At 43.2% G+C, this 25,231-nt stretch overlaps 1 protein-coding gene across 1 annotated transcript in view; it reads right to left on the minus strand.

Annotated features, from left to right (window-relative positions):
* The window catches only part of LOC122395268 (puratrophin-1-like), a 332,754-nt gene that overhangs the window by 102,105 nt on the left and 205,418 nt on the right, over window positions 1-25,231 (minus strand). The window contains exon 11 of the mRNA XM_043392713.1: window positions 24,548-24,686. Coding sequence (XP_043248648.1) covers window positions 24,548-24,686 — 139 coding nt within the window. The remainder of the gene's footprint in view (window positions 1-24,547; window positions 24,687-25,231) is intronic.

A 25,231-nucleotide genomic window follows, 5' to 3' on the forward strand; every position in this document is an offset into this window, starting at 1 on the left:
CAGAGGTTACGGCGCGGTAATAAAAGTCACGCCGCGCGACACCCATAGAGGACGAAGTGGAGAGCGAGAAAGACCGTACGCTGTTTCGTAATAACCGCCGTGCGGAGGAACAGAGATGTGTGTATAATTTATGCGAGACTTAAGCTTGTTGCAAAATCGGCCGCAGCCGACGTCTCGTGATTCGACGCGGCTTATCGTCGTCGCGAGGCTGGACAAAGGATCGACAAAGAATCGATCCGGGGGGATCGTGAAACGGACTCCCGCCGATTGATCGTCACGTAGACGCGATAACGCCTCGAGATCGACGCGGGCCACGGCGATTTTCAGAGAAAGTTCTCTGGCGTGGCTCGTGATTTGCAATATCGAGACCACGGGCACTAACTTCGAGGCACGAAGCAGTTCGTATGATAATTGCGCGAAATTGCAGTCTCGGAATGAACAGGAAACGAAGAAACAATTTGCAAAAATTATATCCACCGAATGATCTGGTTTCGAAGAGAGTGAAGATTTGGTCCGCGATTTAAATCGAATATTCGACTGGAGAGGCTCGCGCTTGACCCGTTGCCACGCGTTGAAATCACCCGGACTGGCGTTTCTATTAATGTTACGCGACTTTATGACGCGAATTTCAGGTTAAACCACTTTTAAAATTCATGAACGAGCATTCCAGTGTTTGGGCATTTTCGTATCGTTGTAGGAAGAACAAAATTCCTTTTGGAATTATTTTTGCACAAATATGTATTAAATGTGTGTTATTTAACTTTTGTTTTATATGTGTAATATTCTTTTGAAAAATACTGAACTTGTATAGTATTTTGATGAAGAATATGTAGAAATTCCAAAAATATTCGAAAAGTTATTCCTTGACTTTGCAAAATGAGAAAAACCCCATAAAAATGGTCCAAATTTCCTACAACAGTGAATATATTTCAATGAAATTTTTTTATGAACTAGGGCCCATAAACAAATTTATTAAAAATGAAAAACGAATTTTTAAGAAAAATCGACAGGGGGTAGGTGCCCAAATTTTTCGACGAAAAAGAAAAATATCAAATCATTCTGAAAAAATTATTTTTGGTTCTGAGAGTCAATTACAATTATTTTTGGTCAACAGACATACCCCCGAAATCCTGCACATTTTCGAGAAAAAAATTAAGTACTGGCGGAACTTTAACCGTTAATAACTTTTTAACGAAGCCTCCATCAACAAATTGGTATTCTTGATTTTCGTCCTATTTTGGCCTCTAGAATCTTCCATTACAATTTTTTCCAGGGGTGGCCGACACCCTGTATACTTTTGAAAATAATTTAAGTGTTATTTTATAAACTTTAATTGCCTGCCGAGGGCTCGAAGTGAAGTTATGTCAAACGTTAGTAAGATTTTTCTACCGAATTCTATCTCCGTCGAAGGGGATAATAGGAAAATATTAAAATTTCGTTCAAGACGAACAATTTAGGCGGGCGATTTCACCGAAACTGATCTGTTGCGGCGTATTAAGGGTATCGGGTTCAATTTCGTCGAAAGTTAATGGAGCACCGTACGCGTATAGATTTCAGATGATTTCCGGGTCAGAAACCGCTAATACGCGACCGCGAAGTGGAAGAAGCTCCGACGCAGTCTCGCAACCGCAGCCTTGCTTTCACGAAGTTATCGGGAAAACCGCAGGAAAGATGGCCACTTTTCTCATTACAGCAGGTTACACGAAAACGTTACGATTGTATAACCGGAACCGAGGAACCTAAATCCATCGCGCAATTAGGAACGAATCGCGACGAAGAAAGAGAAAGTTTCGCGTACGTTTCGACGTTCCTTCCTTTTTCAGAAAATTACGCGTTAGCCCATTACGCGCGAATTGAAATTTATCGAACGCTCGCATCGAAGTTATTACCGGTGGAAGTCGATCCTAATCGACGCGCGTGATATTTATACCGGATAAAATCCACGGCCGCTACCGATATTTGCCGAGCGGTTGCGTAAGTCTGTCATCAATTACGGTCGTCCGCTGATAGTTTGGACCAGTTATGTATATCAATGCGATAAATCGTGCTCGACGAACCTATCGGGATTCACTTAGTTGCGATAATTTTCCGCGCGCCGTGCACTTGGCGCGAAACGCCAAGCACGAGATTCATCATCGCTGAGAGTGGAAAAACGAGGATCGCGGAAGGTTCTGTCATCTGTTCTGATCATCGATTAACACTTGTCAGCGGGCTTCCACACCTACTCGTGCATCGTTGCAGCGTAGGCTGGCTACTACATTTATTAAACGGCTAATATTAGAATTGTAAATACACATTCGTACGGGCAGACGAACAACTCTGAACTCATAATGAACTCGAGATCTTATGGAATGTCTATCCAATCTCAATAAATTGAAAGTGATTTTATCTTGATCGTAGTCACACTGGTCGTTTTAAGTAAAAAATTAATTTTGTAATTGACAACAACTACTTACTCCTCTGCAAGGATCTATTTATCTGGTCGAACCAACGACGAAATAAAATATTGTGATTTTAAAAAATGGTGAAGCAATATTAATACTTTCCATTTATCTCGAACGTGGACTGTTCTAATCGAAACAAAGAATTTTCGGAGGTAAGGGTCCATCGTTCACGCGTTTAATTTTAATTCGTGCAGCTTCTATGGTATGTTCTCGTTGAAATAATTACGTACGCGACGACGATGAGTAACGACAAACGCATGGACGCTGGAACGTCGACTTAATGCCGTCGAAATATCGGCGAGATTATTCGCTGGACCGCAGCGGGCTTGATTGGAGATGAGCAAACTCGATAAGGAGGCTGGGTCCCCGCGAAAGAATTTTCAGGTCTGGGAGCAGGTGTCGTGTACCGGGCAACCTGTTTCAAGATGGCGAGAGAAAACGACGAAACAGCCAGCTTGTCGCCTTCTACGATGCCCTGGTACAGTATTCAAATTCCCCTTGACCAGTTCTCGGATCGAAATATTTCATGCTCGGGGACCAGACGGAGAGCTCTCGAGTTGGAAGGCGCGATTCGAATCGAATTTCACTCCGTTTTATTCACCCTCGAATATTTGCAACAGAAACAGGCGTAGCCTGTCAAGTCTTCTTAATTATGAACAAATATTTTTTCTTTCTCTCATACATCCTCGTAACTTAAAATTCTTGAACAAAACGACTTCTTGATCGAAACACTGGCCGTTCTATTTTTACTGTATCCATTATACGCATTACTATATCATATTTCTTGTATTAATTTTCTCTAGTTCGACGTACGTTGTATCGTTTCTTTTGCTGTATGGACTCCTTCGTATGTAGGTTAGGTTTAATATCAGTCGAGCCTGTATGGCTTCTATATGGTTATAATTATTATACGATGCAATGAATTAGTAAAACAAAATTAGAATAACGTAAGTAAAGGGAAAACTGAGTTGACTCTGACTTTATTACTACTTGTAAAACGTGTTCTATTGAAAGTAAATCGAGTATATAGAAATGTGACTCCTGAACAACCTTCGATCGACCAATTCAAACTAGAAATGACTTTCAAGTGATTTTTATACGCCCTTAGTAGAGTACAAATCACCTCTAAACAACTTTAAATATTCTTCTTCGAATGACTTTAAGGTGACCTTGACTTGACCTTTGGCAACAAAAAATTATAAAAACAAATACTGGAACACTGTCATCATCTTCGTTCAGAGTTTCTGGCATCAAATTCTGTTACAAAATAACAATTTTATGTTTCGACAAATCTACCCCGTGTGTCCCAAATTGTACCTCAATTTCCACAGTGGTTTGTAAAACAACGAGGACGTATTTGCCTTGTTTTTTATGAAGAATCGTCGACCTTTGGCCGTGCACGTCGGAATCATAATCGTCCATCGTTTCGCGGTCGAGCACGGTGATGACCTCAAATGCGAATTCGAAGGGAAACGGTCATCGTCCAGCCCTCTTTTCGTTACGAAAACGACCATAATCGCACGAGCGACCATACCTCCGCGGAGGATCGTCGAAAAACGACTGGCAAATCGCGCGTAACTGCGGCCAGGGTGTATAATTTGCCAGTTATCGCTAATTGAATAGCATAAACCGCGTGGTCGGGACATTTAATTATCGGGCTGTCCGGGCAGGACTTCCCACGTTATTGGATCTCGCGTCGACCTCGGAAAACCTTCTCTCCTCGCGGTAAAGGCGTAATCCACCTTTAGTGCCGCTAATACGCTGTGACTGATTTAGAGTTCGTTTATCATCCACCAACGCACATATCGAGACAGAGGGGAAATTAGTCTTCCTTTAAACGTATATATTTAAAATGAAATACGAGTGTATTTCATTTGGCTTCGTATTGTGATATCGATGCTTTACGTTTAACACTCTATCCATAACTGTCGATATCGAATTATCAGAGTACAGAGAGATTGGAAAGAAACCCCATTTTTACACAGTTTATTAACACTCTACCACTGGGGAAATTACGACAAAAATAAAATTATTATTCGACTTTACCGTCGCGACTTAAAACGATTAAAATATTACCTGTCCCTGTTGGGAAAGAAATTTGTCGATCCTCGGCCCCGGCGCATTCGGTGGACCGCGTGTAACGAGCAGGAAGGTGGCGCGAGAAACCCTCTTTCCTCGCCATAAACGCGTAATCCACCTTTAGTGCCGCTAATATTCGCCGACTGATTTAAAGTTCGTTTATCATCGGCCAACACGGACGCGTCGCGGGATAGAACGAGAGGTTCGGGAGGATCCGTCGCGTCGAAACGAGCGAGACCGGACCATTGCCAAGAAGTTATGGGTATAGATTATCGCCGGACAGAGAAAGGACGAAGAATCGCACAACCGTTAGGAGAGATTGAGAGATTCTCGGTGTTGGAAAGTGGATACGGCCGAACGGGGGCGACCGAAAGAGGGAAAAAGCGAAGAATAAAGAAGGGATAGAGATAACGCAATCGTTCATTAATTGTGATAATCGTTGTTTCGATGCGCGATCGGTGTCCGCGGCGTCGAAATACGGGCGCGTTCGGCTCGTATCGGCAATTAACTCCGTAATTAGGCGTAAAGGCGATAACTCGGCGCACGGTATCGCGGAAACGTTAGGATCGGATAGACGAAAGGGGGAGAAAAGAGAGGCGATTCCCGATATTAACGTTCATGATCGTTCGCTTTATAGAATCTCGATCGTAACTCTGTCGCTTTCCCTGAAACGGTCCGCGCGTTTCGAATAATAAATCCAGCCGCGTGTTTCCCGCTGTCAGAAGCTGCGCGGGCCTTGACTGTGGCCGGCTCCAGAGATGCCAGACTGGAGCCCTGGGTGCACTGGGGATACCTCATTCCAGTTTCTCACACTATGGCAGATCGCTGACACATGCCCTCTTTCTTACAGGCCTCTGCTGACCATTGTTGACCACTGCTAATACTTTTGGCAACGTATAACGATTACTACTGACTGCTGCTAGCCTCTGCCAACCTCTACTGGCCTCTGCTGGCCTCTGCTTATCACTGTTGGTTTTTGCTGGTCTCTACTGCCGTCTGCTGACCACTGCAAATCACTAGCAGAGACCAGCAGGGGCAAGCAGTAGCAAGTAGTAGTCGTTACAGGTTATCATAAGTACTGTGCTCCGCTCACTTGAAGTCCCGCGGAAGGAATGCGGGAGAAGTAGAAGGGGCACACGTATTCCCACGCACACATTGGTCTCTAGCTCGCTATTCGTCGCGGCAGTTACACACACATGTGGACTGCCTGAGAGCAAGGGAGCGAGACAGATAAATGGGCGGTCCGACTCCCCTTGCCCCTGTGCCGTCTCGCGGGACTTCAAGTCAGCGGACCACTGTACCAGAAGTGGTCATCAGTGGTCAGCAGAGACCAGCAGAGGCAGGCAGAGACCCACACATGCTGGCAGAGGTCAGCAGAGACCAGCAAAGATAAACAGTAGCCAGTAGTAATCACTGATCAGCAGTGGTCTGTAGAAGCTCGCAGAACCCGGCAGAGACCAGTAGAAGCAAATAGAAGCAAACAGGAGCCAGCAGTTATTTAGCAGGTCCGAAATTACTTCGAGCAGCTTCGGAGAATCAAAAAAGAGGGCATGTGTCAGTTTACCTTTGTCGACTCCCTGAAACTCTACGAGCTCACGTACGCGTGATCCGGCATATTGTGTGAAAGTGGAATGAGGTGTCTCCGGTGCACCCGGGGCTCCGTCTGGCATCTCTGGCCGGCTCTTGATCCCCGGCCTGAATAAATATTGATTCACCGATCGATGCCTCCGCGCTGCCTTTGATGCGGTCTGCGGTCGTATTGTTCCCTGTCGCTTTCTCGTTTAGATTCCGACCGATCTTAACGCCCGTTACGCGAGTTTCACTTTTCGGGAGCCGAAATTGGGCGAATTTTATATCAACCGATCGACGATGCAAACTTTATTCAGGGACCGGGAATACGAATTTTAGATTTAGTGAAACACAGTTACTCGGTTCGATTGGAATTAACGCTTTCTTCTACTGCCATTTATCACGTTTTTCGAAGCCATGTTTTGATGGTATTTTATATATGAAAGTTGGGCAATTAATATTACGTCGATTTGATGAGTTTTAGATTCTAAACCTAATGTTACAGTGACGTTTTTGTGCAATGTTATTGTGAGATAGGATGTAGAGTAAGGTTCTCGAACAAAAAACCCTGGAAGGAATGCGGCGTCACTAGCGCCACCTGCGCAACTCAGCTGAGCAGAGAAATGGCGGCAATCTTGTGTTAATTTGATGGGTTTCAGATTCTGAACTTAACATTACAAAACTCATAAATATTATTAGTTAGTTCATGTTGAATTTAATGGATATAACTGCATTTTACACGATGTATTAAAAAATATTTGATTCCATTAAGAATGTTAATAACCTTCATACTCCTCCACGCGTTTACTTACGAAAGAAAAAATTACACATAGTCCACAGTTCTGTTTCCAGTCTTTCACGACAAAATTTCGACCGAAATAATTCAACGAGCCGCGGCGCTACTTTCGAAAACGACAAAAGGTGGCCAGATAAATAGCAAAGTGCCGCGAGAAAGAACACGCGAGGCCCAGGGAAAGATCGAGCGCCGGTTAGATGCTCGGATGATAGATCTCGTAGGTAAAAGGGGGCGAAATGGTGGAGCGGACGCGCGCGATCCATGGATCACGCTCGCTACCAATGCCTGAGCCGTAACCTCGAGTCTTCTATCGCACGTGTACACGCCGTGTAAATATTTGTATGATGCACGGCCTGAACCTCTCGTATCTTAACAGAATCTTCGCCACGCCGTGTACACGTATAATCTCCGTCTGATATCGCGGCGAGCAAAACGCTCGAGCGTCGCCGGAATGAGATCGTTTCCCAACGTGTCCCGAAGGATGAAGTATCGGGTCGAGAGCTGCCTCGCCCAGCCGCCATGAGAACTTGGCACCGCGACGCGCGAAATTCAGTCGTCGAATCATCCGAAGTTTTGAACTTCAAAATGAAAATCTGCTCGATTCCAATATACTCCAACGACAGAATCGATCCTGCAACGTCGCGCATGTCAAAATATTTTTGTCTAGTCACCAGTCTAACGAAGAATAAAACGTCCAACCAGATGCACAACTGGCAACTCATCCCCAGGTTCTTTCTTTCCCGCGGAACGCAAAGTCGATCGAATCGAGAAGATAAGATCGATCGAGATTCTCCAAGCTGCTACAACTGGAAGGGTACTATGCTGGTACCCAATCTAATCATCCACTATTAGGCCTCGATGCTACTCTCAATAACCATTCTGTTCCAATCATCTTTGCAGCTACCCTCCATTAAAGCGTTCGAAAACAAAAATCCTCCCTAATCCCATCGATTTCCCCGCGGTACGATTTACCCCTTCGAGGGACCAAGAGCCACAGGACGCTTCTCGTTACCGCGAAATCGTCGTTTCCCCCTGTCCCTCCCGCGTTAATCCCATTAACCTTCCGTTTCGTTCTAATTGCGCGGCGGCGGACACTCGATATCCTCGCCATCAGTGTCCCGCAAGGCACCGGGACCGGTCCGGAAGTTGATTCCACGACCTCTCGGCGAAGATGGGGGTATAATACCGGTAAGTTCTGCCGAGGCTAATGGCGCGCGCTGGTTCTGTTACCCGATAGCCAGCAGTCACGCAATTCCACCGTTTCCAAGCGGTACCGCGCTACGAGCACGTAGGAACCGTTTGGCACGAGGGTTTCCTTCCATCGAAGGCCTACCAACAGGGAGATCCGACGCCACCTAACTTTTTCAATTAAGACGGCATCTCTGGCCACGAGTTACCACGGGGGTAAATTTCACTGTACTTTTGTTCCTTTTCGATCGAACCGAGCCAGCGGTTCCCTTTGAGATCCGAGGAATAATATTACCGGAGGATGGCGAACCCGCGACCATTTTGCATATTCCGTCCGTCACAGTTGGAGACGAAATTAAGTGGACAACTGGTAGAAGCTGTTGTCTGAATTTAATAGAAACTTGACGAAATTCTTGAGGGTCGAGGGAATTTTTTAGATAGTTCAGGAGCAAAGCAAATTCAACTTTGGTATCAATGGATTTGTGATTTAGCATCTTGTGACCTTACAACGTTAAAAGGTTCTCCAACCCTGGTATAACCCTATCCCTGACCATTTCGAGGTTGGTTCGCCTTTTTGCATATTCTGTCGATCACAGTTGGAGACGAAATTAAGTGGACAAGTGGTAGAAGCAGTTCGAATTTAGTTCAAAATCGAAATTCTTGAGAGTTGAAGGTTAAGGGAATTTTTTAGATGATATGGAAGTAAAGGAAATTTAAATTTGGACTTATTAATGGATTTTTGATTTGACATGTGACCTTCAAATGTTAGAGGTTCGACAACCCTATCCCTGTCCACTTGGAGGCTGGTTCGACTCTCACGCTGTGCTTCAAAATTAAAATATTTACATATGGCTGAGAACTGGTTAGGGGAACTTTACCGATACCTCCTCGAATATATTCTGTGGCGAATGAGTCTCGTTCCTCAGGGAGTATCGTCTCGACCAGGTCCACTGTCTGTGTACAACTGAGTTAGTAGTTTCATTTCGGGAAGAAGTCTGTGTAAGTGTGTGTCTCTGAGACAAGACACTGTTCAATACAATAAGTGACCATGGTCGTTAACTCTTAACGATCTAGAAATATTTCAAATTTACTTATCTGCAAATCGAGTCTAAGTTATTTTTCATACGAAGAAAAATTGCGTACTGAGTATTTTTATATCCAGTATAGAATGAAAGATATTTACTTTTTTTAGTCAAAATTCATTGAGATATTCTCAGAATAATAAAATAATAATCGTTGCTCGTTGAAAATCAAATTCATTAATATCATATTTAATAATTCAATCCACAAGAAAGTATAAAGAAAAACTCGATTACCAGAAACTCTGGACTAAATTGCGAGTAAATGAAAATTCGAGCCAGGAACGATGGACGTCTCAATTAACCCGGACGCCGTGTAAAATTGATCGCAGGCATTAATCGAATTAATTGCCCTCTAATTTCCACGATATGTCCCGGCCACGATCTAGCCGGGCGAGATTCCGATAATCATCTCGAAGCGACGGTGGAGCGCTTTCGAATTCACCGACGTTTAATTAAAAGTCGAAATACAACGGGCGCGATAATTGGTCGTAAGGTGAAACCAGCCGGGTTCTTTGTGTTTCTATGAAGCGCTCGGCGACAGTTCTGGACAGGGTCCGTCGCGTTGGGAAGATCGTGAGAGGTATATAGGTAAAGCACGTAGACGCGGGGAATAGAATCCTCGGAAAGGAGACTCAATGACCCGTGGACATCCTGTCCTTTGTAGGGTCTTTCGTGGAAACGATAAACCGTCAGGGTAGGGAGGCAGGGAACGACAACGAGGCTCGTCGCCACCGCGGCAGGAAACGCTGGGATTCTACCTATAAGGCGTTATGACGCGCCAAGGAGGCCCACGGTACGCTTATTTGCATACTCTATCCTACGACAATGGTATCAGCGCGAGGGGTACTGCCTAGAAGCATCCGCCGTTGCATTCTACGCAGCCACGGTCCTCCCCGTTGAACGCGAGATCGGTCTTTTGTTTGCTAATAAATCACAATGTTGCGGGCCCGCCGCTGCATCGTAAAGATGCGCTCCAATCGTTGTTCAACCGGAGTTGCATAAGCATTTTGATAAGTACGCGGCAGACAGGTCGTTTCGATAGGACTGCGATCGTAGCAACAGCCAATTTGTCCAGCACACGCGAATATCAACGTTAGGTAAACGAAGAGTCACCAGGCTATTATCTAAATTAGTCTTGTTTCCTGGAGGAGGTATCTTTGATGGAATGTTTGCGTTCTAAAGGAGTCAAGAGGCGATTTAGTGTAAAACATGGGTAGTTTGATTGGTAATATAGCTCTAGTTTATATTCTGGAGTCCTCACGCTGGCTACTATCGCTACAAGAAGTGACTTCATCATTCTTGTTTCCTAGAGAAGGTTTACTATGTAACATTCAGCTTCGAACGAAAATCTGGAGGAAGTGGGGATCAATTAAAAACTTAGACAGTCTATTTTCGTAATATACCTTCACTAGGTTCTAGTCTCTAGTCTCTAAATTGCTTCTTTACTTTCGTATCACGAATGCTGATGAATATCAAAAGTGTATACACTCTTCTTTCTTTTCTCAGCCTCACTGCAGTTCTGCCCCTCCATGTTGGTCCAGAACTTCTTATCGCACTACTTTAGGCTAACTTGGGGTCTCAGGACCTTCCTTGGAGAATATCTCCATTGTCGAGCGCCGGTCTCCTCTTTCACAACACTTTTATTGAGCCCTGTCATGAGTACCTTATCTTCTCCTAACTCCCCTATCGTTGTCTTCATTTGTCTACTGTAAATTATACGATTAGATTGTATCTTGTCCGATAACAGATCTAGCTTCGGCCTTAGGTCGAGATTTCATTGGAATCTTTAATGTGTATCATCAGAAAGAAGTCTCTCTGTCTCAAGCAAACTTGTAACTTGATTTATTATTTTAACTCTTATGTGGATTATTGGGGCTGCTGCAGCCCTTCACAGGTTTGAACTAATAATTATTTAACATATGTCAATGTAATTATTTGAAAATTTATGTTATCTTCTGTTAATAAGCCATGAACTAAAAATCAACATTAAGTAAAATAATTCAGTTGAGATTGTGAGTCCATTAAAGGGTTAAAACTGTAGTAATGATTTTGAAAATGAGCTCCTGACGTGATTCATAAGTTGAGCATGTCTATCCCTCCCAATTTGAGAGATCAGCCTCTGCTCAGTTCCCTCGACATTCTCGGATACAGTGATACCTTGATAAAACGTGGCGTTTCTACCACGATAAAACGTACCGCATCAGTTTCACTATCTTTTCGATCTTTTGAATGCAATTGAGGACTTCATATACTAGCAAAGTAAACTTAGAAATCCTCAAATCTCAAAAAAGCAAAAACTCCCAACAAACACAACCTTTAACACAGACATAATACATTGTTTCCCCCACGTTTGGCAGTTTCCCCATGTTATACCCCGCACAACCCCAATCTTGGCCATACTCTCGGGAAGATTGCGGAGCTAAGGAGTCGTTCTATCGATGGAGGGGATCTCCGAGCAGGAAAATCGTCGCTCGGACTATTCGTTATGCAACGCGGCGCGGTCGGCGTCGCGGCGGCGGCGGCGGAGCAACAACATTGCGAAAACAGCGATAGAGGCGTTCAACAATGAGGGAGCACGGCTGCGGGCGCACAATGGCTAGATAAGGGGCGGGATAGGGGAACGGGGGGGGGGGGAAGGGTTAGGCAGCTTGTAAAAGGCATACACCTAGGCCCCCGTCTTTTGCCCCGGTGATATGCACGCGTGCGTCTGCGAATGCACGCGCACGGAACAACGACGATGAATGCGACCGGGGGGATATTCCTCCTCCCGCGCGGGAAAAGTGTTCACCTTCATTGGCTATGCCTGGCTATGCGCATCTCTTTATCTGATGGAAAGAAGCCGCCTCTCCCTCCCGCCCCCACGGGACTTTTGCCCTCGTGCGAGATCGAGTCCGACCGTTCGTGAGTCACCGGGGCCGTGGAGAGCGGCGCGAACCTTAAATTCTTCCACCGTTTCTAAACACGCTTTCTTCGACAACGGGGCCTCCGATAAATGACATCCCGTAGAGCATCGACGGAGGCCCGCGAGAGCTCGTGACTCTCGTTTATCTGGCCGGCCGTTTACCGGGGGACCCCGCTGAAGACCGACCCGGCCGATTAGGAATTTATAAATTAACCCCGTGGCACCAGCTTTCGAATCCTCCGCGTCCACGATTTTTACAAACATTTTTCGGGACGCTCGGAACCGGGACACTTCCGGCGCTCGTAGGGTTTCCGGGACGCACAGTGCTCGAAAACGACGATTCAAACGCGAATAAGTCCAATTTTTATCAACTCCAATTGTACTTAAGGTGTCGTTAAGTTTGTAAATCCATCGGGATCTTCATTTGAAACATTATTTATCCCTAGAAATTGTTTAAATGAATTTTCACTCGGAAGTTCGACGTTCCTATTCTTCTTAGTATCAGTATCCTCTCGCAGTGGAAAAGTGAAGAGTGTACACAACAATTTTGACGTCAGATCGTGGCTCTCGATTTGCATAATGACAGAGAAACATATTCGCACCTAATACTTAGAAATAAATGTTAGAAAACGAAAGTGCCGCGCGAGTGCAAAAAAAGTCGACTAATGTAAGTAGAAAGTGACTGAGAAGTCATATTACATACAAGACGATAAATTTACTTATCCGACGTACACTACCGATCGAAAGTTTTGGACACAACTACATCGTTCGTGCAGAGTGACAAAAGAAATAAATTGTATTATCTGATGTGTATCTGAACACTTTAGTAGTGTGTCTATTATACAAAACAAATTGCTAATGTGTGTTAGAATCGTTTCAATAATACAGCGAATAAAAAGAAGCGATATTTATTGTTGTGATTATTAACAGTAACATTAACGAGGATAATATTCTTTCATTTATCCGGGGGGGGCAAAAGATCGTGCCCTCTACGCATGACTATCGTACAGCTAGGCTCTAACTTCCCTTTTCAATTAGATATTTAAACATTTATTACGAGAAAGTAAATAAAATGAGGGCAAAGGATATCCAATTGGCTCTTGCTGCAATAAATTGTGGAACGAGCGTTTATGGAGGTACGTATATACCCATAACACATCGGTAATAAATTTGTCTAAATCCATATTTTACGCTGCGCCTCGTAATCGAAAATTGATCAGAAATAAAGATACAATCGGGTATTAGAATTACTATCTTTCTTTAATTCGATTTAAAATTCAAACAACTAATCGGATATTATTGTTAATAATAGAGACTGTCAGTTGTTTGGTAACAGTCAATAGACAGTCATGAGGACTATCATACTCAACGTATTTTTTATTAATTAAATTTTTTAAGGTCAAGGAGTAGAACTTTGATGACTATTGTTATGAAAGATAAGATCGTGGAAGAATGGCGTACTTGAACCTGCTGTTAAATGATAAAGACCTTGTTCTTGGAGGATCTGATCAAGGATTAGAATATTTTTTCGTAGGAGGATTGTGAGAAACAACGTGTAACTTACTTCAGAACCGTGGAGAAGCAACGGTTTCTCTTTGGAAAGTCAAAGTATTCTAACAAGACGTTATACAATCGATGGAATTATTACGATTTCCTAAAATAGACAACTATAATCTTCTGGATTATAGAATAGAAAGTACTTTACTCTGTTTTCTAATGGACGATAAATTTTAACCAGCGTAACAAGTACATAATTACTGCTCGACTGTCTTAATAGAACCGAACGCTCTAAGAGATTTGTGTGACTGGCAATAGAGTTACCTCCCACCGCCATTATTCTTCGTTCTTAAAGGAGAGGCATCTGTCGGATGCTAATACAAATACTATTGCCGTTCTTGTATTTATTTCAAATGTATTGTCTGGGTAATACGATACTTGGCCTACAGATATTTATTGCAAACGAGGTAATAAATCATAATTTGATATTAAAAATGGAAAATAATTTCATTTAAGAACTTAATGACGAAATAATGGAGAGCAAACTCAATTGACTGCTAAAGCAAACCAATATCTATAGTCACGTCAAAGAAAGAACAAGAAAATAAATCAGAACCTCGAATGCAAAGCTAGAAAATAATTGCACCTTAAAATTCGTAAAATATCAATTGACTGCAAATTTGACATAATTGAGGGGGACGAAAAAATTGCACGATATTTCTAATACTATTCTCGAGGTGTCAAGAGCAGTAGGTGTGAGATAGAAAGTGGTTTGCAAAACTTCCCCCACCCACCGAGCGAATTTCTTCTTCGACGTAATTGCAGACGTTTCTTCGTGCCTGTTTTAGGAAGATCGACGAAAGAAATTGGAAGTTTTCACTTTCTACGCTAGGAAGTTCCCCCATGCAAATGCACCGAGCAGTATTCAAGATTACTGAACCATGCAATGACACTCATTACGCTGTCGTTCATCACGGAACATTACCAGGACAAGGTTTCTTGCTCAACGTCCAATCCTGTATCGATCATTCGTCAAATGCTTAGACAACTTCAATTAATTTCAATCGATCGTATCCGCAGGGCCCGAGGTGCATAAATCTCCAGCAAATAAAACGGATACAAGGCTCTCTGCAAGGATCCCTTTGAAGTTACCTGTTGGTCTTTGGTTAGGTTCTTTAGTTCTGATCGGTGCCGCGTCATCCATCCATCAATCTTGCGCGTTCGAACAGGAACAAGAGTTTTGCGATTTGTATTGTCTGGCGAAATTCCCAATAATCGCGTTTCGTAAATCGATTTTGTTCCCTGATGAAGAAATTTCGCAAAATCTGTGCGACACATTGACAATGGCTGACGATTCTTCTCAGGACGCTCTTCTCATCTTTCTTTCTCAAAGAAGATATTTAAATTTCTCTTCCTCGGTGTTCAATCGCGAGGAAACGTTCATCGATTTCTTTTCCCCGCAGAGTGGCTCGTTTCCAAATTTCGAGTCCGAGTTGGCATCGAAAGGACGGATTCCAAAGACGCGTCGGGACGAAATCCACCGAGCAGAGGTGAATTCCAACGTCCATCATCGTGGATACGGACGTTCAAGCGTGAAATAGGCCATTGGAGCTAACGACTCCTCTAATAGTCCGCGAAATCGGCGCGTTTCCTATCATTACGCGATGAACGTGGCGCAGCACGCGCTCATCGACTCCCGAGGGCTTATTACCTTCGGACGCGGCCGCGGACAATGGCTGGCTCGCTTTTGTTATTTATTGCACCGCGTCCTAAATGATTTTTGCACCGTTCGACGTCGTATCCTCCGGTGATCGTTATTCAAATGAACTCGAATACGAAAAAGTGTCGAAAATCAGCATTTTTCTCAAATCATAATGGCTGGTTGCATCGAAGAATATTAAGAATCGAAATGACTCATAGAGTGCCTATTAAACAGTACTACTAATCAGTCAGAAATGTTGGATAAAAGATGTAGAGAATTATTTCACATACAGAGTGTAAGTTTAGTAATCTGTGGTACGTTTGTAAATGTAGTAGTAGTTTGTTGAAAGTTCATTTTTCGCGCGTCGTACGTTCTTCACGGATATATTCCCCCTGAAATTGGGAGGCCGTGCGTGACGAGCAAGAGTGGGCGGTTCGCTCGCGAGAATCTCGAAAACGCGTATCGCGTTTCGACGGGCTCGAGCCGCGAAATGATCTCTCGAATCTCGAGCAAGAACCAGCCTAATGCGGCGTAATCGTCCGGAGGAGAACTTCTAATACCGTCCAGGTAGCCGATTGTTAGTGGAAAGTGGAGGTAAATGTAAAACGTGACGCGGTTACGGTCCATCGTGCGTAATTGGGTGTAAAACTCGGGGATACAGTGAACCGACTGATGAAAGGGGCACAGACGTTCCGTTGTGCTTCTTGCATTTGCTCGTTTTAGTAAGTATGCCAGAGGATCGAATAATAGCCAGACAATTCCATTCCTCGATCAAAGAACTCGCTCGTTAGCCACTAAAGATATCATCTACTAACGTGCATCCTCGACCGTACAAATATCTTCGAGTTCCAAATAGTTCTCTACTCGAAAAGACTTTGTCGTACGTGTCCAGAAACACTGAGAAGCGATGCTTTTGAAAAACAGAAAATTGTAACGATATGGAATGCAAAAATAATTTTACTACTTTCTAAGTTCATCTCAAATGGTTTTGCGTGAAGAAAGAAGTAAATGCAGCAATGATTCGTAAATTGAACATTTCTATCTGTTTCAACTTGGGGGGATTATAATATTATTATATTACTAAATTATTAAATAATTTAACGTGGTGAATGGAGTTAATAAGCTGTGGTATTTAAATTTCAGTTGGTGGTTTTTCAAAAAACATTGTCTTTCATACATCACTCGGTTCAACTTACGAATCACGTTTGGGTCTCATTTTAACACGTTGATTGCCAGACCAAACCCCTGAAATTGTTCACAAAAACGAAACTTTGCCTTTAGACAATTGGAAACTAGCATACCCACAATTTGTCAACTGATTTTTATAACCTCGTTAAAATTCAAGAATGAAGATTAATTTCTTTCCCTCCTCGGTGAAAAATTATACCACCCACATACAGGTGACATGACAGCCAATGCGTTAAAAATCATTATAGAGTGTGACTTGGCTCTCAGCAGAAGTAGAAACAGTAAGTAATGGACAGACACGTCGTATTCAATCGCTACTCCATAAAGTTTCAGATTGAATTATCTCATAAACATTCTACGAAAGAATTTTCCTAGGTACTATCAATTTATTTTTTCACGTAGAATCGTCTCCTTATATTTACTTTTAACAAAGTACCAAGACACTTGTCTAGCCAAAACCACTCGATCCGTACGCAAGAAGCGAGGTAAGTGTTTCTCTTAAAAACAGCGCTGCAATTCCTCAGCTGGAACTGTTTCCAGTGGGTCTGACTCACTGCCAGGAATTGACCGGCACGGAAAAACGCGTTCCGTTCGTAGCAGATTCGCGGGAAAATCGATTTCGTGCAACGGGCGCGCGTCTGCACGGGCGACAAAAAGCTAATAAACCGCATCCTCGAGCGCGAGCTCCAGCAATTACGGAATTAGTCCGTAATACCTGAAAGAACATCGGGTGGATCGGTCTCGCGGCCGATTCAGCACACTTTCCCACACACGCCCGTAATTCCGTACGCGGCGCTCGCTCTCGTCGAGAGGGAGGAACCGGTGTTACGGCAATTAATTCGAGCCCGATCGGTCCGCCTCTGATCCTTCTTCGTCTTCTTCATTTTTTCCTCGCCTTCTTTCGCCTCCGACTTCTCTCCTACCCGGCCGGCCGGGTACACGCGCGCTATTTCCGTGAACCAAATACGGGCGGCCGGTCGAAGACGTGCAACGTCGAGGGCAGGGTGGAGGACGAAGGTGGTTGTTGCCAGACGATCGAAGTGGAACGCGTAATAACGGAATGCACCGAGAGCTGATCCGCTTCGAGCTGTCCCGAGGTCGTCGCTGCAGGTTCAGACGCCGACGAAAATTTCGTATTCAAACATTTACATTTCATAGAATAGATATTTCAAATTAGGTGTGTTCAATTGGCTGCAATTCATAGTTTTAAACCTGGTCCATTTCAGGGGAATCATTTCTGGTCATTATGTATTCGGTAATGAATTTTTTTTTCGAAAGTGCGTAGGATTTTGGGGGTATGCCTATTCACCAAAAATAATTATAATTAACCCCTGCAACCAAAAATAATTTTTCCAGAAGCATTTGAAATTTCTTAATTTCCTCCAAAAATTTCAACACACTCGAATTTTTTTCTCGAAAGTGCGTAGGAATTCAAGGGTATATCTAGTCACTAAAAATGATTGTAATTGACTCTCGGAACCAAAAATAATTTTTTCAGAGCAATTTGAAACTTTTTATTTTCACCGAAAAATTTAGGTAACTATTGAATTTTTTTCTCGAAACTGCGTAGGATTTCGGGGGTATACCTATTCACCAAAAATGATTATAATTAACCCCTGCAACCAAAAATAATTTTTCCGGAACCATTTGAAATTTCTTAATTTCACCAAAATATTTCAACACCTACTCGAATTTTTTTCTCGAAAATGATTAGGATTTCCATGGTATGTCTATTGACCAAAAATGTTTGTAATCGACCCCTGCAATCGAAAATAATTTTTCCAGGGTGATTTAACTTTTTTTAATTTTGCCGAAAAAATTCTGCACCTACCCCCAATCGATTTTTTTTTTAAATTTGTTTGATGCTTTACGAAAATGGTTTTTAAAACTTTGAAATCTAAACATGGTTCGGAGATTTTGTATTTTGGCTTAGGATGGCAGGAGACGCGAAAGTGGTACATGGTTCGCGGAACAATTAAACAATTGTCGGGACCCGACCCACTTCACGCGAGGAATCCGCGCGTCCTTCCTCGCGCCTGTTCGAACAACGCGCGCCACTGTTCGCCACGCGAAAAAAAGGAGAACCGCGGCCGCTCTCCGGAATATATTTATGATGTGCGATCGTTTCGATCAAGATCGAACGTCGTCTTATATGGAGAGACGTTTCGCTGCAAAGGCAACGGCGTTGTCGACGGTCCGCATGCATGAGAAGCCCACCCTATTTGTTTATTCGCGATACATCGGCCACGAAGAACAATCCCGACGTAATTGCGGCGCTGTCTTATCGTGATCTTCCCTTCCGACGACCAGAGCGAGAAAAACTGACCGATCCGTGCAATATTATTTGTTTACGGAGCTGCTTGTCATCGTCGTCCACGGAGTTACGAGAAACGACCAAATGGTTCCATTTGTGGTTTAATTAATTCCAATTTGCGTTACGAGATTCTCGAGATTTATTATACAAATTTGCAACACTCGATGAATGCAAATTTGACCTCTTCTGTATCTTGGAAACTAATCCTCAATTAAGTTTAAAAGTTTCTTATGTTAATTATAATGTATCGTTTGGCATATCGAAAATTGGCGATAGAACCACCGATTCTGAATTCATTTTTTTAAATACGAGGCGCAGAATTCGAACGTCTTTGGCAACGGCAGAAATAGTGAAAGGAGGTTAATCGATCGTATGTTTAATTCATTAACAAGATTTCTCAAACTTCGACTTCTCACGAACCTCCAGAACGAGGAAAAAAACTTACCTACAGTAGAGTCAAATTACTATTTTCTAACTATGTTTTAAAGTTGCTTTTTAAAAAATGTGGACAGTTTAATAAAATAATAATAATTCTCTATGTCATGCAACGAAATTTATCTCTCGTATTATACCTACAAGTTGCAACAAAGTGTAACAGAAATCCACTCGACTGCAAAGAGTAGGTGGAACATGTTTCTCCGCGATCCAAATTTCGTACACCGGGACGTTATCAGACGATCAAAATTAAAATCATGTTGAGAAGTCCGCAAGGCAAGGTGAAAGTCAATGACACGTCCCGGGAGTATGACTTGGTTCAGAGACACGTCAACCTGAGAACGAATGGAGCACATCTCGTATCTAATTATCGAGGAACGCTTTGTGCGTATAGGAAGCCGAACAACCATTTGCAGACTTAACGACCCGCCGCAAGAAAGGAATCGACCGCCAGAAGAGACCGTCGAGAAACGTTGTCGCTGGCAATAGACGGGTTAAATATTAGAATCGCAAACAAAAAAAGTAAACAATTCTTTATTCCCGGCTCCTCGAATAAAAATAAGTTTCAATTATATAATTAAATACCAAGGGAAGAGCAAATAAAAACTCATCGATCGAATAATATTTTAAAAGAATTTAATTAAATTCATTAATTCAGAGTCAGCTATATTTGCATAATTGGTTGTAAAACTTGCGAGTGTAAGTGAAAAGTAGTCTTCACGTAATTATTTATTTTTTTGCACTATTGTCTTTTCAGAGAGCAAATAATAATATATTATTTTAATTATTTTGCTTTAGTTCCTTGGTTCTTCTTTTATATGGAACTTTACTGCTAGAATTCTATCGTTGGATTCGAAGTAAGGTTTTTTGTTGAACGATGGTCGCTTTGTTGGAGGAATTAGACGAGTCATATTTTCGCAAAATTTCGGTTACCAGCGTCGTTGACCTCCTTAAGTAAACTAAGCAACTGACCGTCTCGAAGAAAGTTGTAAGAAAGTGATGGGAAACTTTAGACAGAACCGCTCACGTGGGTAGCCCGTGCTGTCATTAGAGGGACAGAAACTTTCTTAATACGTCCAATATAAACTGACACTTGCTCAAATTACAAACGTGTGAATCATTCGACGAGACTTCGGCAATGACCCACGTGTATCTTTTCGTCCCACGTACCTTAGCTTCATCTCGACGGAATAAAGAATCTTTACGAACGAACGGCCACGAACACAACGCGACAGAATTCAATTACGCGCCAGGTTTCCCTTGACCCTTTCTGTCCCAACGATTCCACGCGCCATTGCCAACTTTACCCACATAGTTTCCACATGCAAACTCCCCATTTTCACTTGCCACTATTAACAAACGAAAATATACAATGACACTTGCTAATATAATTCTCTTCTACTTACAGGTTATAAGTGTATATTCAAATTTTTATTAGAACGAAAGAAACCACTATTTTTGCAAAACTACTATACCATTAATTTTCCCCACATTTTTTGCATGAAATACATTAATGAATTAACATGATTAATTCAGGACAGAGTCGTGTCTACGTTAGGTCATCTTTTTGGCAGAAAAGCTTCCCAGTAAAAAAAAAGCTCGAACACGATACAATTTGCACCAGTTAAAATTCTTTTAGACATCGAATGGAAGGTGAAACGGTTTAAAATTCGGATAAACGAAGTCTACGATCGCGATTAACTCCACGGCACGTGACTCCGGGGGATTCCAGCTTCCGACGTGGCAGGATCATACGACGTGTTTCGTAGCAGCGACACGATTACATCACGTACCTTCACGTGTTTCCGCCTGAAACGGAGTTGTCACGTGTGTCGCGCGTACGTGCGGATCGTGTCGAGCCCACATGTCCGTCTACGTGCACGTGCTATGTACGACAAAGTGATTACACGTTTAATTAGCATAATACAATGAGCCGTCGCAAATAATACGTATCTGCTCGGCCGTTAACCGCCGCCGGGACAGTCTCCCAGCTTGGTTATTGTTAAAAACAAAGAGACGAAACGACTCCGAGCGGAACGCTTTCCGCAATTAATTTCCTTATTCAGCTAGTAGTTTACATAATGTTTCCTGTATTTTCGAATATGTAAATCATCTCCCGTTAACGCTGCTCTTTCCAGCAACGTTAATTCGTGCACCTTTAACGAATCGTTTGCAATTATTAGCCGTTTGCCTCGCAGTGCGTGGAGTTTAATGGTTTGCGCGAGAAGACTCCTATCATTTTCTGAGTTTATTGCCCAGTGATTAGACTCGGATTGATATCTCAATAACTGCTACACTTCGTGCAATTAGTCCTCGACACAGATTATTTACGATAACAGCATGCTTGTTTTGAAACAAGTAACATTATTCTTGTATATAGTTGTTGAGTTTTGTTTGATGTGTTCATTTTGCGGAAAGAGATAGTTTTTGTATTAATATTTTCTTACTTATTGGAACTGGAACTGGACTGGAACGTTTCATTGAAATAATGTTCGTATTTTTATATTTCAGAAAGTATAAATATTACTTTTATTTTACTATCTTTATTAATTTGTAGCAAACGCAAGCAACCTTTACGACGAGTAAAATTGGTTTATCAAATTCTCGCTGTCTCTGACATTTTGAGTGACACCGCTATTACCACGCATTGAAATCACCAGAACGACGTTTCTATTAATATCGCGTTCGCGGTTTTATCGTACGAGAACAAGCCGCGTTATCGATTTGAACTTTTCCCTACACGATTTACGATTTATTTCCTTGTAAATGTGAAAATTTCAGGTTTTCTATCGTGACTAATTAGCAGAGATAACGTTTTTTCGAGCCTGGAATGGCGCTGGGACACGCAGCATTAAAAATCTGAAGTTCTCGCGATATGGACCGGGTCTGAGTTATATTGTAAACTGTAAAACAAATTCGGGTAGTATTTTCTCGCTGCAAGACGAGGCGTAACACGGTTTATCCTGCAGATTGCGTAACTTATCGATTGCAAACGCGTATGAGTAGTTAAAAATGAATAAACACGACTTTACGTGTCCTGTTTTATAATAAATAGTAATACCACGTAGCATGTATTAATACATATAAGTAGAGCAATAGCTTATGTCTTTGCTACCAAAGAAGTAAGTCATACTTTGTACAAATTTAAAAACAAGCACACTGATGGAATGGTCACGGAGAAGTTAAAGAACACTTCTTCCATGATTTATAAGTAAAAGAAATCTACTTGCAGAAGTTTCCGCTGTTCTATCAGACATTAAACAAAATAATATTCCTCTAAATTCCTCTAAACCTGACTAAAAATCGTGAAAATTGCAACAAACTCCAGGGAATACCTCTTCCCTCGGTTTCGTCGATTCGCAGCCCCGGGGCGTCGATCTTTCCGCGCGCCGCGACGTTACCGGAAGATCGTTCACGTTTCGCCCGTCAATTTATCGAGAATTCACGCGACGTCCACGCGAGCATTAAGGCTTTTTTCATCGGTGGACCTGTTCCCGTCCTTTCGTAGCCATCCTGTCTGTCAGGGAGACTCTTTCGCGCGGAATTGCGAAACCCGATCCTTCTTCCGCGATCCTCCGCCAGGACCGTTTCCCACAACGCTCCACCACTCGTACGATCCGTTTATCGACGCCAGGATACGTTCCTTTATCGATCGAACGGACTTTCTATCTTGCTGACCGAAAAAATAGGTCATATTTTCGAATTTGTTTTAATCGAATCATGACTATGATTGACGATTCTCAGGAAACTGTTCGTAATTGTCTGAAAATTGTTCAAAGTATGATTCTTAAAATGAACAGATGTGATTCGTAAATTGATTCTAGGGGGATCCCCCGTGGAGCCAGCGAAGCGTGAATGTTGGTGTCGAATTTCATCTCCGCTGTACGAAAAATGAATATGTCAACTCTGGAGTAACGTTCATTTTAAGAATCATTACTGTATATGTTAGATTTCTAAAGGTTTACGGAAGGTTTAAGGGCTGAATGAATAATTGCACCAAGCATGCATACTCATAGATCCATTTCCATCGAATATGCCAAGTTTACCGATTCGTTATAAATTCAAAAATGAAAAAATGCAAAATAAGCTATTGAAAGAGGATCTTTTCTGGTTCTACGAATTATCGATCGAAGAAAATCATTTCTGGGGGCTTTGTTATTGAGAATTCGGCGAACACCGACGATGCGTAGCCAGTTTTGCGCTCGACCATGCGCAAAGTATCCCCCTCGAAGGCCATTATGGGAACACAACGACGATAACCGGGATGGTGGACGCAGGCACGGCTAATCGCGCTCGTGATTTCCATACCCCTAATACGGCTGGAGAGCATTAGCGCGTGTATTCGCCTCGGTATCCCAGCCGGCCGTTTGGTCCGCGATGGAAGGAAGCAGGGGACCCGGAGCGTGCGACGACATGCTCGATGACTCCCCGCAAAGGAGGCCGAACATCGGCTCGAGGTCGTCGAGGATGCCAGAAACGAGGTTAACGGAGGCCGCTACCTCCGTGGCTCTGCCCGTGGAAAAGCTTGGGATCCGTGATCCGTGATCCGGGGGAACAAACGAGACGCGTCTCGATCGATCTGGCTTCCCTCGTCGAGGCGAACATCGCCAGTGAGACTGGTCCGATGATCGCGAACCGACCAGCCGTGCGATTTTCGAAGTGAAAGTTCGACCGGGAATAAAGAGCCCTTTGTCTATCCTGTTCGAGGGCAATTGCGACACCAACGTGCCAGAAAGGTACAGAAAACGACACCAACGACTGGTATTTCTAATCGGTGGTTGATCGTCGCTACAGTGTTCCCTCGTTAAATGCACATTTAGCGAGAGGGGACGACGTCTTTTGTGTTTCGCCGCGTACGTAGAAAGAGAGAGAGCAAAAGACGAAGAGACGCTGAGGATCGAAGATCCGGTAACGCGATCTGGTGTCGAATGTCCGTGCAATAAAGCCAACGACATGTTTTCATTCACATTTATCGTGGTGCAGAAACGAATTTCGGTCTTCGAGACTCCGAGATGGAGAACATTCTTCAGAATTAGAACATATTTGAACACTCTGCTATCGAAATGTCCTGTTACTCAAACGACGCGTTCATTAGATAAATAAGTAACTTTTCAAATTTTAGAATATTTCTGCTCGCAGCAGGAACGTCTGGAAACCCTCTTAAGAGACAAGCTAAGTAAACGCGTGTGTAATCGAGAGACACCGTATCGGTGAGACGCGTTAACGCGGCGGTGGCCCGTAATGGTAAAATTCTGCGACAACGTTTCTTTCTTTCCAAGTCCAGATCAGGACATCCCTTTAGGAGCGGGTCGAATTCGTGGAATGTTGGCCGCGTATCGCGGGTAACTCACCTCGTGCGCCTGGTCCTCGATACTCCTTAGAACCGCGAGATTGCGAATGGTCGCCCGTCGGGACTCGAACGACGATTCCAGCCTGGTGGCGGCGTTCCCGACCTCCTCCACCAATCTCCGTGCCCGTTTCACCGACAATCTGGAAAGATAAAAAGGAACCGTGATCGCGGCGGACCGTTAGGAATTCTTGTAGCCCCTTATCGCTAACGAAACATCGAACCCTAACTCGCGAGAGTCCTCGGAGCATAAGGCACGAGTGGGCGCTGACTAACACGCCGCGGACGTTATCTTCGCATTAAACTGTCCTTAGCCTAGCCGTGCGCCGCGAGAATGTACCCCGGGGAATACGTATGCATGCACGTATATTCGACGGTAAGTTACACACTACACGCACACACCTACAGGCCGTTTCATAACGTGTGGATGCTCGCCTCGGTGGCAGACGAGGGGCGGGAAAACAAAGGGAAACCTCGTACGCGCGTGGTATTTCACTTTTTTAAGTTATGGGCAATTTGGGATCTTTGTAGAGAAGCATCAAGTGCTATGAAACACACTGTATAATAGTTTTCGTGATATATCTTATTTGTGATATTTAAGAAATAGAGCCATGGCCCAGTGGGGGAGGAAGGTGGCATAGAAATCCACAGATCCTTGAAAAAATAGAGATGGAAGTGTGTTAAATTA

Source organism: Colletes gigas, unplaced genomic scaffold (assembly GCF_013123115.1).
Source record: "Colletes gigas isolate AHSC1104 unplaced genomic scaffold, ASM1312311v1 Colletes_gigas_Sc00005, whole genome shotgun sequence".
Classification (NCBI taxonomy): Eukaryota; Metazoa; Arthropoda; class Insecta; order Hymenoptera; family Colletidae; genus Colletes; species Colletes gigas.